This window comes from Mastacembelus armatus, chromosome 13 (assembly GCF_900324485.2).
Source record: "Mastacembelus armatus chromosome 13, fMasArm1.2, whole genome shotgun sequence".
Lineage (NCBI taxonomy): Eukaryota > Metazoa > Chordata > Actinopteri > Synbranchiformes > Mastacembelidae > Mastacembelus > Mastacembelus armatus.
In genome coordinates, this window is record NC_046645.1 from 17,835,498 (window position 1) to 17,850,872 (window position 15,375).

Sequence of the window (15,375 nt, forward strand, 5' to 3'; positions counted from 1 at the left end):
TATCTAGGATCCAGTGAGACTGCACTTGTTAGCAAGTTCACATAGTGTGAGAGAAAAAAGAAACACCATGAATTATCAGTGTTGGCATTCATGTTAAAACACAATCTATCTGATGCTGTTCTTGAGAACATATTAAAGATAATAAATGCAGTTAGTGAAAAACATGTTTCCAAATCCAAGCACTGTTTCTGCAATGTTGCAATGTTGGTAAATACAGAACTGCAGTGGAAATCCATCCATCCATCCATCCATCTTCTATACCCGCTTTTCCTGTTCAGGGTCACGGGGATCCACTGGAGCCTATCCCAGCTCTCTCTCGGGTGGAAGGCAGGGGTACACCCTAGACAGGTCACCAGTCTGTCGCAGGGCCACATATAGACACACAAAGACAGACAACCTCACACACTCACACTCACTCCTACGGGCAATTTTAGAGTCACCAATCAACCTGACATGCATGTTTTTGGACTGTGGGAGGAAACCGGAGTACCCAGAGTAAACCCACGCAAGCACAGGGAGAACATGCAAACTCCACACAGAAAGGCCGCGAACCCACGACCTTCTTGCTGTGAGGCAACAGTGCTAACCACTCAGCCACCATGCTGCCCTGCAGTGGAAATAATTCAACTAAATTCAATCAGGTTTATCAATATTTATAAACTGCTGTTAGCATTTTCTCTAAGAATCAATGTGTTTAGGAAATATATAGCATATTGTCTAACAAAAAAAGAGATTTATTACTGTAGTATGAATACACAAGTCAAGTCAAGAAGCTTTTATTGTCATCTCAACCATATAGAGCTGTTGCAGTACACAGTGAAATGATACGTTTCTCCAGGACCATGGTGCTAAATATAAGAGAGCGACATATGACAACAGAAGACTAAACTTAAGACACAGGAGGTGAATATACAGATGGATGACAAAAGGAAAATCCTGAATGTTTGACTCCAACAATGATGGAATATTTTTTTTAAAAAGCATGGATTCATCAAAAAAAATGGCTGTGTAGCTGTGTTGGCAAGACTAACCATGTTTTTTGATATCTACACCATCACAGAGGTCAGAGTGATGTTACCATCGACTTCCAGGGTGGTAATGTGTTGGAGGGCAGTGAAACGATGCTTGTAGGTGTGTGTGTGCATCCCATTGACCACAATCCTGAATGAGGGAGCCTCGCAACAGATACTCAGCTGAAAGGAAAAAAGGCATTTTTTTTAAATCACCCATGAAGAAAAATTGTAACCCTGCACAATGATCTTTTGAGAACTAGTTTAACTAGTTTAACTATGCAGTAATGGAGATAGAAGATAATGAACAAACTATTTACAGAGTGTTGTACTAAATGTGGCTTGTACACTGTGTTACTATATTCTGGAACAGCCCATTTCCACCTGTAAGTTTGTGCATTGAGTTAAGTGCTTGATAGCCTGGCCAGCCAGACTCTTTCTATTCTGCACAAAGAATTAGTCTGGAATCTCTTTGGTTGAGGCGGGGCGGGCAAATGGACACAGAATAAACCAATCAGAGAAAAAAATGATATGATGTGTGGTAGAGACAGTATAGAATGACATTTGACATTTTTTTGTTGTAAAAACAAAATGCACGGTGTTGTCACCAGTTCTGTGCATATTTTTGAATGGAGTAAACGGCAAAAGCCAATTGTAGAAAGATTTGCTGACTGGACAATGGCATTGAGCAATGTTACGAACAAGTCAGTGCATATGAGCAAGGTTTGTTTGGACTGGTTGGACGACTGGAGCGTAAAGCCCACAACATTGCAGAGAAACGGCTATGAATGGCCCAGCTCATTTAAAGCCAGAGAAAGACTATGGCAGGGGTTCCAGACCCACATTTGTTCACTAAGGAGTGGATCTGGCTGGCCTGGCTAAGTGTTTGTGTGTAGTCATACTGTGAAAGGCTGTCCCCGTTGGAAGGGCATCCCACCGCCACGTTCCTCAGTGCCCCACTGCTCCCACTGTTTGGTGTTACGAACCACAATGTTCTCATCGAAACGTGGATTGTAATGCAGAGCGATGCCAGCATGAAAGGAAAAATTCACACTGAATCTGTAAGAAACACAGAGATAAGAATCACCATGATGCTGGGCTTCCTGCATGACTACATTCTTTCAAAAAAAGAAGTAGTGCACCAATTTTACAGATAACGCTCAGTTTACCTATAATCTATGATCTGTGGAAATGTTTGTCTGGAAGGTTCTAAGGAAAAGACTGAACTAAGTTGCATTATGCATTATTTAAAACTTGGCCCAAACTAGGAAATAAAAGTCAATTATCTTGACTTATGAGGTTGCTATGATCCTGTCTCAGTTGTCTGATGCTTTAAAGGTACTGGAAAAACTGCAAAGAACAGCAGCAGTGTATGTTTTTACCCATGGAACTCCTAAATCTATATGTAACATATATCAAGTCACCTCTTTTTGAACAACTGTAATAATCTAACGAATGTGAAAAATGTAATCAGGTGCTACTTTAGTTATTTAGGGACCCTACATACAGCTGAGAAACTGAGATTTTGAAAACGTCAGATCTAAAAATGAGGTTTCATGTGTTTCAGGCTGTGACATCATTACGAACACTCTCCTTACCAAGTCCAGTTTCTCACATATACTCACTCCTATGATTGGCTGTACACTCTTCCCACAATCAGAATTTGTGTCAGCGTCACGAGGCAACTGCCCTTGACTGGGACATTTTCACCATTGTATCCTGTTACTTTCATTTTTGCTGGGTGTATTTTGCTTTTGACTGGGAGTTTTGTAGTCATCCAAAGACAAGAGGTTCATTTGTGCACCCGTATCAATTTTGAATGGAATTATTGTTTCATTTATAGTCAATGGTACAATTCATTCAGCTTTGTCTAGTGTGCTGATCTGCACAGAATCAGAATTCCTCTGGCTGTTCATCAACCACATGCTATTTTTTCTTGGCAACATCAGCTTTGCAACACTTTGCAAAATAGTTTTTTTTCCCATAGCTGTTACAGATTTTCCCATAAGCTGGTCATGACCTGGGCATCTGTAATCCACCACATCTGACACATTTACTTTTAGGTGCTTTGCCTCTTTGTTTCTTTTGCTTTGCAAGCTGTTTAGTGTGCTGGTCCTCTCTTTTTTTGTGTGCACCGCAGCATCATCCCTGTGCAATTCCTTAGCTTGTGCACATGTTACTTCAGCAGCTCTGCGCACGTTCAGCTTTCTCTAGTGTCAAAGCTGGTCCCCTTAACAGCCTTTCCCTGAGAGCATTATCTGGAATTCACAGATTATCCTGTCTCTCATTAGTGAATCTCTCAAGTTTCCAAATTCACAAGTCTTAAAGTGTGCAGTTCACCAAGGTACTGGTCAAAACTCACTCGTTTTTGGTCAGCAGAGAACATATCTTTCAAATGTGACATTCGAAAGTTTTCTTGGTGTTACCACGCACTCTGACTCGTCAAACTGCTTTCGTGGGCTACCCTCGAACTCTTTCGCGTACGCTAATCCCTCTTCTGTCGCCATGTGTTCATAATCCAGTTAAACACAAGCATCAATATCAACTCAGGTTTCCTTTATTGAACACATTGCCATGCACACTCCATACCGCCGGTGTCCCCCCTCACCGTCCGGCTAGGAAAACACGTATTTAGTCACGTATCAAAACCGGAACTTCCATTATGTTATCAGCCATAACATCACAGACTTGTTTTTGCCTTTCCTCTCCATCTTAGCACTCAGTGTGTTTTCTACAGAAGCACTATCTATGTGAGATGTTATCACCACAGCAACATCCGCAAAATGAAACTGACTTCATGGACAAGCAGATTTTAAATCATTAATATATATGAAAAAAGAGAGGCCCAAGAAAAAATTAACATATTTGGGAAAATCACATATAAGGAGGAGTATGCACCTGACCTTCATTAAAGAAGCCTGAATGAGAAGGAAGCGGCTTTACAACATATGTAGAACATTCATTCAAAATTCTGCCACATCTCTGTTCTTACAGATTAAACAATCATTAACTTTTATAATAATATTACATGGCTTTGATTTTTGATGACTGTAACTTCTATTTTCACATTTGAAAGTATTAGTGTTTTCCTAATTAGAAAAGTTTAAAAAAACACCTCTATTGGAAATTTTAATCATACTAGACACTAGAAACACAGCAATTATTGTTTGGGTAGTGGCTGTACCTCTGTTGGGTATAATGTGCTTAAGCTGATAACATACAAACAATTTTAATTTCTCCATAAAGCAAATTTGAGGTCAAAATCCAGGTAAATTTTAGGTAACACAGTATTCAAACGCTAACGTAATCCAAAGAGAAAGCTAGAAACTGGCAAGAACAGTCCAGCAACTCTGCAGACTCCAGTCTGCCATTAAAAAGGTAGGATCCCACTTACTGAGGCTGCCCTGAGTCACGTGACGTTCCAGCACATTCATCCTCTGTATCATTCCTGGTTTGTCTAAACACAATACAGCCACTCGGCAACAAGCACAGGTACGCAAAAAGAACAGTCTTCTAGACACTCTGCCACTTGGCGTAGAAACAACTCTGAAACACAATGATACTTCCTGAAACATAGGTGCCAACATCATCAATCCTCCAACCAAGAACAAAAGACAAGAGGAGGTTTTTTAAAAAATTCATAAATAAAGTTCAGCCATGAAGCCTTTGAGAGGGCATGAATATGTTGATGAGCCCTCCTGTGACGCAACAGGTGGGCAAAATCTGAAATGAGCCTTCCTGACGATCGGTTTCTGATGAAGCCGACTATGGTAGATTATAATCTCAGATTCATTCTTGACAGATTAATTATCTCAGGAGCACCAGATCCATTTCTTTTCAGCGGAACAACTGAAATTTAATGTGATGAGAGATACTAATTAATTTATTAATGATACAGTACCAGTAAATCTGAATTTCCCTCATGGGGGATGAATAAAGTATCTATCTATCTATCTATCTATCTATCTATCTATCTATCTATCTATCTATCTATCTATCTATCTATCTATCTATCTATCTATCTATCTATCTATCTATCTATCTATCTAAAAATTTGGACACACTTCTCATTCAGTTCATTGGTAGTGTGCCCAAACTTTTGACTGGTAGTTAATTCGATATACGAAGAGTGAGTCCTAAGAACAGCGAACTAAAATTGTGTCATTTTGGAGACATGAGTTAACATTTTAACTGATGTAGCAATTGGTAAAGTGGCTGATCAGTTTAGGCAATTAGAGTGGTTTAGGTTTGATATCTACGTAGTATGTTTGTAGTGAGGTCAGGTTTGTAATATGAAGAAGTGCACTCCTATGATAGGAGCTTTGGGTTAGAAAATTATTTCAAAGCAGGGGCCCATGAGGCCAAACCAGACAAAAGGACACCAGCAGTTAAGAGAGACTGGAAAGAGAATAAACTGTGCCTACCGGTACTCATACTCTGTTCTGACAGTAACCCACTGATTCTGGGGTTGGTCCTGCATTAAATTGTGTTAAACTAACTTCCAGGTGGCTTTCTGGTTGTCTGCCATGTTAACCACAGGGTTGTGTTGGGTCCATTTCTCTCTTAGTTGCCAAGGTCTGCAGCCCGAGAGATGGCTGCCTTTGCAGGTAACTGGGTCAGACAACTGTGGTTGTTGTGGCGGGAATCCCGTGGGAAGTCCACATGAGTTAATAATCAAAGTACTTTGGTATCAGATGACTAAATATGGAAAATAGCTCTGGCTTAACTGGTAAACTTAAAAAGGAATCTATATAACAATTAAAGCTGAAGAGGTTATCAAGCAGAATCTCAGCTTGGACTGAGGGAGTTTGATCAAGCAAAATGAAGAACAGCAAAACTGTGAAGTGGACACCAACACAGAGGGAGCTGCAGCTATTTCATGCCATGTCCAGCAGCCTGTCACAGTGGGGTGCACTGTGTGGAGGGTGGGTGCGCCTATTTCAAGGGCAGTTGCAGTGATCTGAATTTCACCTCTGGCTGTATCTTCTAAATTAAATAAAGCAGACTATCAGCCTTCTCACTACAATGCTAGTAAACATCTAGAACAAGCAATGATCTTGATCCTTTCCAGGGAGGAGAGGTAGTCATTTACAACACATTACAAGACAAGGATGACAGTTTGTCTGACTGGAGTGTAGTATCGTCAGTGTCAAGTCTCCTTGCCTTGACTGATCAAGGCTTTTTTTTTTTCAGTATCCTGCTGCACCTGAGAGTGCAACACTTTAATCCCATGGATTATTCAGAGTTCATTTCTCTACAGGGTCTTCTTTCTACATGGCCTAGAGGAACATCACAAAGTGATCAGCTGACACACTCTGGGGACTGCAAAGCACAGGAAGCACCGACATATATGTGAAAAACACATTAAAGAGTCGGAGTAAATAAAAATTTAATGAAGGTGATAAAGTTCAATCTGTGATTCTAAAAAGATTTACTTTACACCTAAAGTGTTTAGAAGTTATAATATCTCACTTTACACATCCTGGCTGTAATGATGAGTACATAACATAAGATCACTGCCCCTCACCCGAGAGACCAGAGTTCATATCCCAATAATGGACAAAAAGAGTGTGGATCCACAAGGTCTCCATGACGTTTGAATGAAAGAACACAAGTAACCCCAGTAGGTGAGGTTACATGCAGAGGATGCAACCTACAACTAACTTGGAATCTCACAGGCGAATGGGAGCCATGCAGACGCTGCAAGGTCTGACAAACAGGAGAACAAGGCTGTAGTGATAGATGTAGCAAACCAAAATGATCGCAACATCAGAGAAGGAAGTGAGAAACTTGGGAAATACCAAGGGTTAAAAGAAGAGCCAGAAAAAATGCGGAAGGTGAGGGCAACAGTCCAAAAGAGGTGATCTCTTCCAGTTGAAGCACAGAACATTTACGTGGTTGTTTTGAGTGAAAGTTAATCCACAGAAGCAGCAAGCTTTCTCTGACAGCTGGAGACCGATCTTACATAGCTTGAAAAGTGGACTTGCTTAAAGTACGCTTTAGGGCCTAAGATGTCATGCTGCAACTTTTTTCTTGTTTGAGAGAAAAGGAAAACACACATGGTTCATTAGTATATTAGTCATTTTCCATGAATAATATACAGAATGTCTAATGTAACATAATTTATTTCAGTTCTTGAGTGAGTGAGTGAATGAGTAACAGCTAGCTCAATGCACACAACGAACTGATCATTTTATGAAATCACTAAAACCTCCCTGCTCTCACTAATCGACCACAACCATGAGGTTACAATATGTAACCATGGTTCTCTCAGCTCGAGGCCCATACATATAGAATATGTAACCGATATGACAGAGAACTGAAAATTAGCAAACGCCAATGAACCTGTAACCACAGGTTGTACTAGAGGACATTGGGCTCTCACGGTGCATGTCCTTTAAATAAAGGAACAGATACTGCCTGCTGCTGGGTTTTGCCTTTGAAAACAAGGAAAGCTAGAACAGTAAAAGGTTATAGCAAAATCTCAAATTTAACAAATTTGTAAATGTTTATTATATGTTTATTATAAATATTATTATATTGCTGCACTCCATCAAGACATGCTGTGTAAAAAACTTTAAATGAGGTTTAGAAATAGGAGAAACACAAAATTTATTTTCAATTAAATTGTCATGACATACCAGATCTATATAAACGTTTTATAAATGATTATATAAACTGCTTGGATAAAACAGTTGTCATTTCTTGTTTTGAGAACAAACCCTCCCATATAATAACTGAACAATAGGCACAGTTTACTCACCCAAGACATCAGTAAGGTTAACTCAGACCCCCAACCTACTAAGGTTTAAGCAGCTAAAAGAATATTGTACATTATATGTATATGCATGGTGTTCTGTTTCTCTTACTAGGTTTTATATTTTTAAACGGCTAATCACAGTGTTCAGTCTTGCATGGTTAGTTGATTTCAAAGTAAAATTCAGACCTTGTGGCATTAGGATGAACAGTCCCCTGGATAGTAATGGTCCTGCCAGGTTTTAGTCCACCACTGATGAGGGTTTTGTATGGGACTGCCTGTACAGAAATGGAATATTATTAATTAATATGCTCTTGTGTCATTCTAAAAGTATCATTAATATAAAGACCAAAGATGACAAAACTGCTCTTGTTTTGCTAAAACTCAATTCATTGATACAGAGATAGTTAAATACAGTGTGACATAACTGAAACAGAAAAACACAATGTTTCACAGTAGTGCCACTTTTGTGTAATCTCTTACACAACAGGAAGAGTTATGCAGGAATTAGTATCTGCCTTGTGGTTTCTGTTTTCATAAACCGAATCTTCCTGTTTTTCAGTTTGTTTCTAGTCACCAACCATTACATTACTGACACAGGTGCACTTGTCTTCCTGGGCTCTTGAGGTAGCTTCAGAAATACATGATTTTAAATCAGTTTTGTAGTTTTCTGAAATTTATACTATAACATGAACAAACCCACTTGTTACTGTGACACTTCAATCTAGGGCCAAGGATTGAACCACCAACCCTCTGGTTCATGGCCAACCTGCTCTACCTCCTGAGCCTGCCCCTTACTACTACTTTTTTTTGAAAAGTTTACATTCCTCCACCCTGTGAATGATACAGGAGATCCTGCTTCCCAACTGCCAACAGGTTCTACAACACCTTAGCCAATGGCAGATAATATTAATACTATTACTAGTAATAATAGTACTAATAATACTAATACTAATTATCATGAACTGGACTGTTACTGACTACTCTTACTACTGACTAGTTATTGCATTCACTAAATGACTACCTAAATTTTCCACTAGGGATTAATAAGGTTTATCTCATCTTATCTCATTATGTTCTGTGTACTTGTCATTCCCCTTTTGGAGTGTTCCAAATCCATACTATGCACAAATACACACATGCTGCATGTAGTAATTAATTTCCTGTGTGTTTAGTATTTTGTATACTGCTGGTAGCGTGGTATAGAATTAGAATGTAGTGCAAATATGGGCCATCCAGGAGTTTCTGCTCATTGATTACTTTTCTATGTAAATATAAGGTGAAATGTTTTATTTGAATTCAAAAACTTAGCTGGCTACAAACCAAACTAGATTACTGCCATTCTAAACTCCTTAGAATGAAATATTTCTTATATTCCTATGAAACTGCATTTGTCTCTTTGTACTGGGGTGGACAACTGCAAAACCACTCATCTGGCCTGACACTCACAAGCATTGCGAGAGGAAATCCAGGTTGTGCAAGGAATCCAGTCCCTGCTGGGAGCAATCCAGGCTGAGGTGGGAAGGCAGAAAAGGTTGGACAGGCTTGATGTGAAGCAAATGCAGGCAGAGCAGAAAATGCTGCCTGTCCAGGGAACTAAAATGAAAGGAAATCACTTTAATTTCATTCAGCATTCTATAGTACTGTTCATACTCTCCAAATTTATCTGTAAAGGTTAAGTGAAACACTATTAATGCATTGTTTTTAATGAATTCTAGTCCTCACCATGGTGTTTTGGAACGCAATGGACTCGATTTCTACTTTGCCGCCTACTGAGATGGTGTCCACATGCTGAAATGGAATACGATGTCTGTATTCCATAAAATTACAGCCACTGACGCTCAGCTAGAAAGAGCAAAATCATATTTGAAATCATATTTGGATCTCATTCCTGAACACACATGAAACAATGAGTATCACGCAAACAATATTTTTAAAATAACACCTTGAAAAAAAGGGATGTACAGTGTGTAACAAATGTATTAGAAGACCAGTCATAAAAAAGATAAAACATTTTAGGAACCCATCAGAAACAGTAATAATGATATTTTTGTGTTCTAAATACTATTGTGACTAAAGAGCTTGTATATATTGGTAACAGAAACATATAACGTATAATATATTATTTATTTATTATATTATTATTTATTATTTTGGTAATTGTGAATACTGTTAGTTTAGGGCAGCTGTTTGTGCACCCACAAAAGATACAAACACAATTTCTTAAAATAACAGGATTTGAACATGCAGAGAAATAAAGTCTGTTTGAAGTAAATTACTCAGGAAAACTAAGAAGCAATTCTGGCTACAAACCTGGTAGTAATCAGAGGTGACAGCGATGAGCAGGCTGAAAGGAGAACCAATAGGGAACAGAGTGTTGGGCTTCCTCTCTTCAGTGCCCCAGCTCCCATTCTGGAAGGTGTTAGTTACCACAGAACCAGGGTGGCTGTCATAACGTGGGTTAATATGCAGAGCAACATCTGCATTTTTTGTGGAACCACATTGTAAATTCACATGGAACCTGAAGTTTAAAACAGAAATAAATATTTAATGGTGTATAAAACTGATATTAAGAACTCAATGACCTTGTGGGTTATGGGACTTCATGATGTGCCGCAAACAATGTAAAAATGCCCCAGTTTTTCTTTTTTAATAAATTTGCAAAAATTTCTACATTTCTGTTTTTTTCTGTCAAGATGGGGTGCTGAGTGTACATTAATGAGAAATAAAATGAACTTTTTTGATTTTGGCAAATGGCTGCAATGACACAAAGAGTGAAAAATTTAAAGGGGTCTGAATACTTTCCGTACCCACTGTATCTAACTAAAACATGTCAGTAGGGCAAAAACAGCATTTAGGAATTTAAACAACGAAACACTTCTTAAACATGCTTTTCTTGTTTAAATGTTTTTGTGAAGTGTTACATTTTTTACTTCACAGCAATCAAATGTTAGTATTAACATCTGCCAAATACGGAACAGCAAATTGAAATCATGATATAAAAACAGACTGACCTATCAGCTCCAGGCAGGGCTCTTCCAGTGATGCTAATGGACTTCCCCACATGCAGACCACCATAGATTGTTCCAGTGAAGGGGATTTTCTAAAAGGGACATGACTTTACATGTTAATAGTTACTTTTCAATATATACTGGAGAAGATAAATCCACTCTATCCTAAGGAGAGAATTGATCAACGATTCCTACATAGTCTGTCTAAATTATAGTGCCTATATATTTTTGTACACATGTACCTACACAAAATATCATAATTTCTTGAAACAATCAAGCTTTGATCTTCATTATAAAAGTCACTACTGCCATGTCACTGTCATCATGTTTGTAAAGATTTTTTTTTTAGTGTAGTTCACTACTGAACTTACATAACATATAGTAAAGACAAAAACATATGAAATTTAATTATTATTTCATTTACAGTATAGCTCATTTTCAGATGCATGTAAAATCCATCCATCCATTCTCTGTATCATTTAGTGCAAATCAGCGGGCTGGAGCCAAACCCAGCGGATAGAGACAAGAGGCAGGGTATGTCCTGGACAGATCAACTGTCTAACTCAAGGCTAACATATATAGACAGACAAATACTCACATTCACACAAACGACACCTACGGGCAACTTAGAGTTGCACAGTATCACTAGTGAACACCCACAATTTGCATATGTCTGTTTTATCTCAGGACAGCATGATTGGCTGAGTGGTTAGCACTTTGGCCTCACAGCAAGAAGGCCCCAGGTCTGCAACCTGTCTGTGTTGCATGTTCTCCCTGTGCTTGTGTGGGTTTACTCTGGTTTCCTTCCACAGTCCAAAAACATGTATGTCAGGTTGATTGGTGACTCTAAATTGCCCATAGGAGTGAGTGTGAGTGTGTGAGGTTGTTTGTCTCTATGTGGCCCTGTGATGGACTGGTGACCTGTCCAGGGTGGACCCCTGCCTTCCACCCAAAGAGAGCTGGGATAGGCTCCAGCAGATCCCCGTGACCCTGGTTAAAGGAATAAGTGAAAGTGAAAGTGACTTGTGTAGCCTAGTATGGTGACCCATACTCAGAATTTGTGCTCTGCATTTAACCCATCCCAAAGTGCACACACGCAGCAGTGAACACACACCCGGAGCAGTGGGCAGCCCTTGCTGCGGCGCAGCGAGCAGTGCCTTGCTCAAGGGTCTCACCTCAGTCGTGGTATTGAAGGTGGACAGAGCGCAGGCTATTCAATCCGCCCCATCGACAATTCCTGCCGGTCCTGAGACTCGAACCCGAAAGTTTGGATGGATGGACTTTTTATCTCTTAATTTTCACTTAAATGTTTTTGTCAACATAAGGGGAACATAAGGGGAACCCTTCAACATAGTTAAAAATGTAGCTAGTATGACCAGTAGCCTATGGCATTTAGCCTTAATAAAAAAAAGTCCACCATGTATATTTTAAAACACTTAAAAAAAGACAAACATACATATATTGTACATGAAGTTGATTCTGATTCTGATCTAAATAAACTAGTACAATGTGTATTTCGTAATAGAGTGAGTGCAAATCACATTATGCGTTAGGGTTCCGCTATTTTCCACCCACCGCATCACTGAAGTCAAAATGACACACGGCCTCACGCTGACATTTCTGTCTGCTTCCTTGTTTTCAATGGAAATCATTTCTGAGTCAACAGGTATTGTATAGTGGAATCAGTACAGTTTCGTTGGCGAGTCTTTACTGTGAGGTTGTAAATAGGCATTTAAGTTGAAGTTCTTATGAGATAAGTGTTTAGGTGAAGTCAGCCTTAGTCGAATTTAAGAGCAGATGTTGGTAATAAAACAAAGGATCCTGTCTATCGTGTTCCCCTGAGTATAACCTTTGTCTATCGGCCAGGACGTCGTAAAATGAGAACATTTGCAGTCTACACTTTGCAGCACTTCACACCTAAAGAAGAGAAACGCTATATTGCGATAATCTGTGGTAGAACCACCCCTCGTCCGATCAGCAATTACTTCGTTTCTCATGAAAATAAAAACTTGAAAAGAGAAATGTGTTTTAATCACTTACTGGTCTATAAAAAGGTGACTGCTGATTAAAAGCCATCGAGCCGCGTAGGTTTGCTGAGCTGCAGGATCGTCTGGATTGTGATGTGAAACAGTTACTTCTGAATCCCGTTGATAGGTTTCGATTTCCTCCGTGGGCGGCGAGTAGGTCAACAACAACCCTGTATTATCTTGATAAAAAAAAGGGCTGTACTTGAGCCGAGCTGTTTCAAGTCTATGGGTCGTAAATGACCATGTGGCCTATGGGTTAAACGCTACTAAAAAGCCCATAACGTTAGTTTTATAGAACTTATAAAACTCCTTAGTGTGTTCCACTTTAAGTGGTGGCAGATTAACTGCTGATATTCGGGTGTGTGTGGCTGTGATTATGAAGGCGGTGAGATTGTAGAAAGTAATGGCCAAACCAGTCTTTCCATTGTATCATCAAAATATTAACATCAAAATAAAGACAGTGTTCAGGAGTGACACGCAGGGGCGGTTCTACGATTTCATCCTTAGGGGGCTTAGCCCTCACTATTGTTGCTGACAACACTACCTAGTGTTGTCTGTATATCATGTATAGACAGCTAATTTGAGATGGCAAGTTTCCATAGACACTGTACACATTGAATGCACAAATTCAGGCTAAACAATTAAAAAAAATATAGAAAATACCTTATATAACCACCTACATGTTGAAGGATGTTGCATTGTTTCCTGCCTCTGGCTGACATACAGCACAAGCCATTGCACTTCTAAGGAAGGGCTATCACGCATGTGCAGAATAACAGAGAATAAAATTAAAGAAATTAAAAAAAAACTCCGATCTTTTTTTATTGACGTCTTGCATTTCTTAATAACAGTACATAATTTGCCATCATGGAACGTGAAAAATGCTGTTTGAAATATTTTGTGTTCCTTTATATCTTCAATCAATCAATCAATCAATCAATCAATCAATCAATCAATCTTTATTTATATAGTGTGACATAGAGTCAGACAGAGTCATATGCCACTGTATATTTTAATCTGGTAAATTACTGTCATTGAGCAGCAGTGTATACACAGAAACTGTATGTCTGTATACTGCATGTAAGGGGGAATGTTCTAATGCTGAAGTTGGTGGAAGCCATGACAGAGAGCAGCCTGCTGAACGAGCACAACTAACGTCTCCTGTCTCTGCTTTTTCCCGTATAAAACAGGATATATAATCTGTCTACTGGTCACTCCAGCTTGAGGCCTGTAACAATAGCACCTTACAACAACCCATTTTGACCAAAGTGCTTTACAACATCAAAAACAACTAACTAAAAAAAAAAAAAAAGTGGTGTTAAACATGATCAGAAATATGAAAGAGTAAAAACACACTTTGGTATTGTTATGTTATTGTTAACCAGTCTGAAATGATTTGTATCCCCCTGTAACCAAACCAAAGTATCCAAAACTGGACTCTGAAGGACGGAGAGTAGCGTGTGTTTATACAAATAGTTAATTCCTCTCCCACGCGGGTTGAGAAACTTTCATCCTAAGGAGTCCAGCCACCGATCCAAACCAGGTAACAAAAGAACAGATGGTGGAAACACAGGTAGACCTGTAGTGTTACGGTAAGAAATCTCTATAAAACTCATTACTTGGTTGAGTAGTTTACAAGATGCCAGCACAGTAGAGACCGTTGTGCTGTTGCTTACTGATGGATGCAGCACGGTAAAAATAATGTGGGTTGAATGAGGAAAGACAGCACCAGAAGAATGGCTACTAGAGTATGGGTTTAGTACAGGGTACTAGGAGAGAAATAAACACTTGGCTTGGGCCCAACCTACCAACTGAACTGTCACCATCATGTGAAGGAAAAGACAAAAAGGTGTCAATGACCCCAGAAAAACAGATGTTGTTGGTAAAACAACTTAAAAATAAAAATACAAAAAATTATGTGGAAGAAACCTGTGAGAGGCAGTATATGCAGTATAGACCCTATGGGCCTCAAAAGAGGAGATGGAATAAGAAGAAGCCCTTTTGGGTCTCAGATGGAAAGATAACAGAGAGTCATTTGGATCCCTTGTGGAAAGGCCGTGAGGACCTCAGAAGAAGAACCAGCACCAGAGGAGCCCTTCCAGGAGAGATTCTCTGAGCAGTCAACCCAGAAGGAGGACAACATAAAGAAAGAATTCAGCACAACACAAGAACAGGGTCAGCATAATAATAATAATAATAATAATAGTATTCATTTATAGAGCACTTTTCTAAACATATGTTACAAAGTGCTTTACAATAAAAGACATAAAAGAACACTAGAAAATTTTAGGAATTTGGTACAACTGTCATTCCCCAGTTTCGTATTATTTCTTGTTATTACTATTGTTTGAAGTACAATATTGACATTTAACCTTTGTAGATTTCTGACAATTATCCTAAAGTACCACACTCAGAGGTATACCAAGAAAGTAGAAAGTGAGGCAGGTTTAATATACTCTCACCATTTCCACTGATTTACCAAGGGTAATTTTGTGTCCTGGGAAGATTTAAAATAGGGGATGGGGGCAGCATGGTGGCTGAGGGGTTAGCTCTGTTGCTTCACAGCAAGA

General features: G+C 39.1%; 1 protein-coding gene across 1 annotated transcript; it reads right to left on the bottom strand.

Annotated features, from left to right (window-relative positions):
* Nucleotides 1–760: 760 nt before the first annotated feature.
* Nucleotides 761–12,975, bottom strand: LOC113138281 (galectin-9-like). Its single transcript, XM_026320602.1, has 8 exons — nt 12,819–12,975; nt 10,782–10,870; nt 10,081–10,288; nt 9,493–9,612; nt 9,217–9,363; nt 7,957–8,045; nt 1,913–2,069; nt 761–1,193 (listed from the first exon to the last, which is right to left on the bottom strand). Exons 1-8 carry the CDS (start codon nt 12,852–12,854, stop codon nt 1,047–1,049), a joined length of 993 nt encoding a protein of 330 aa, XP_026176387.1. The 5' UTR covers nt 12,855–12,975; the 3' UTR covers nt 761–1,046.
* Between the last annotated feature and the right edge of the window lie 2,400 nt (nt 12,976–15,375).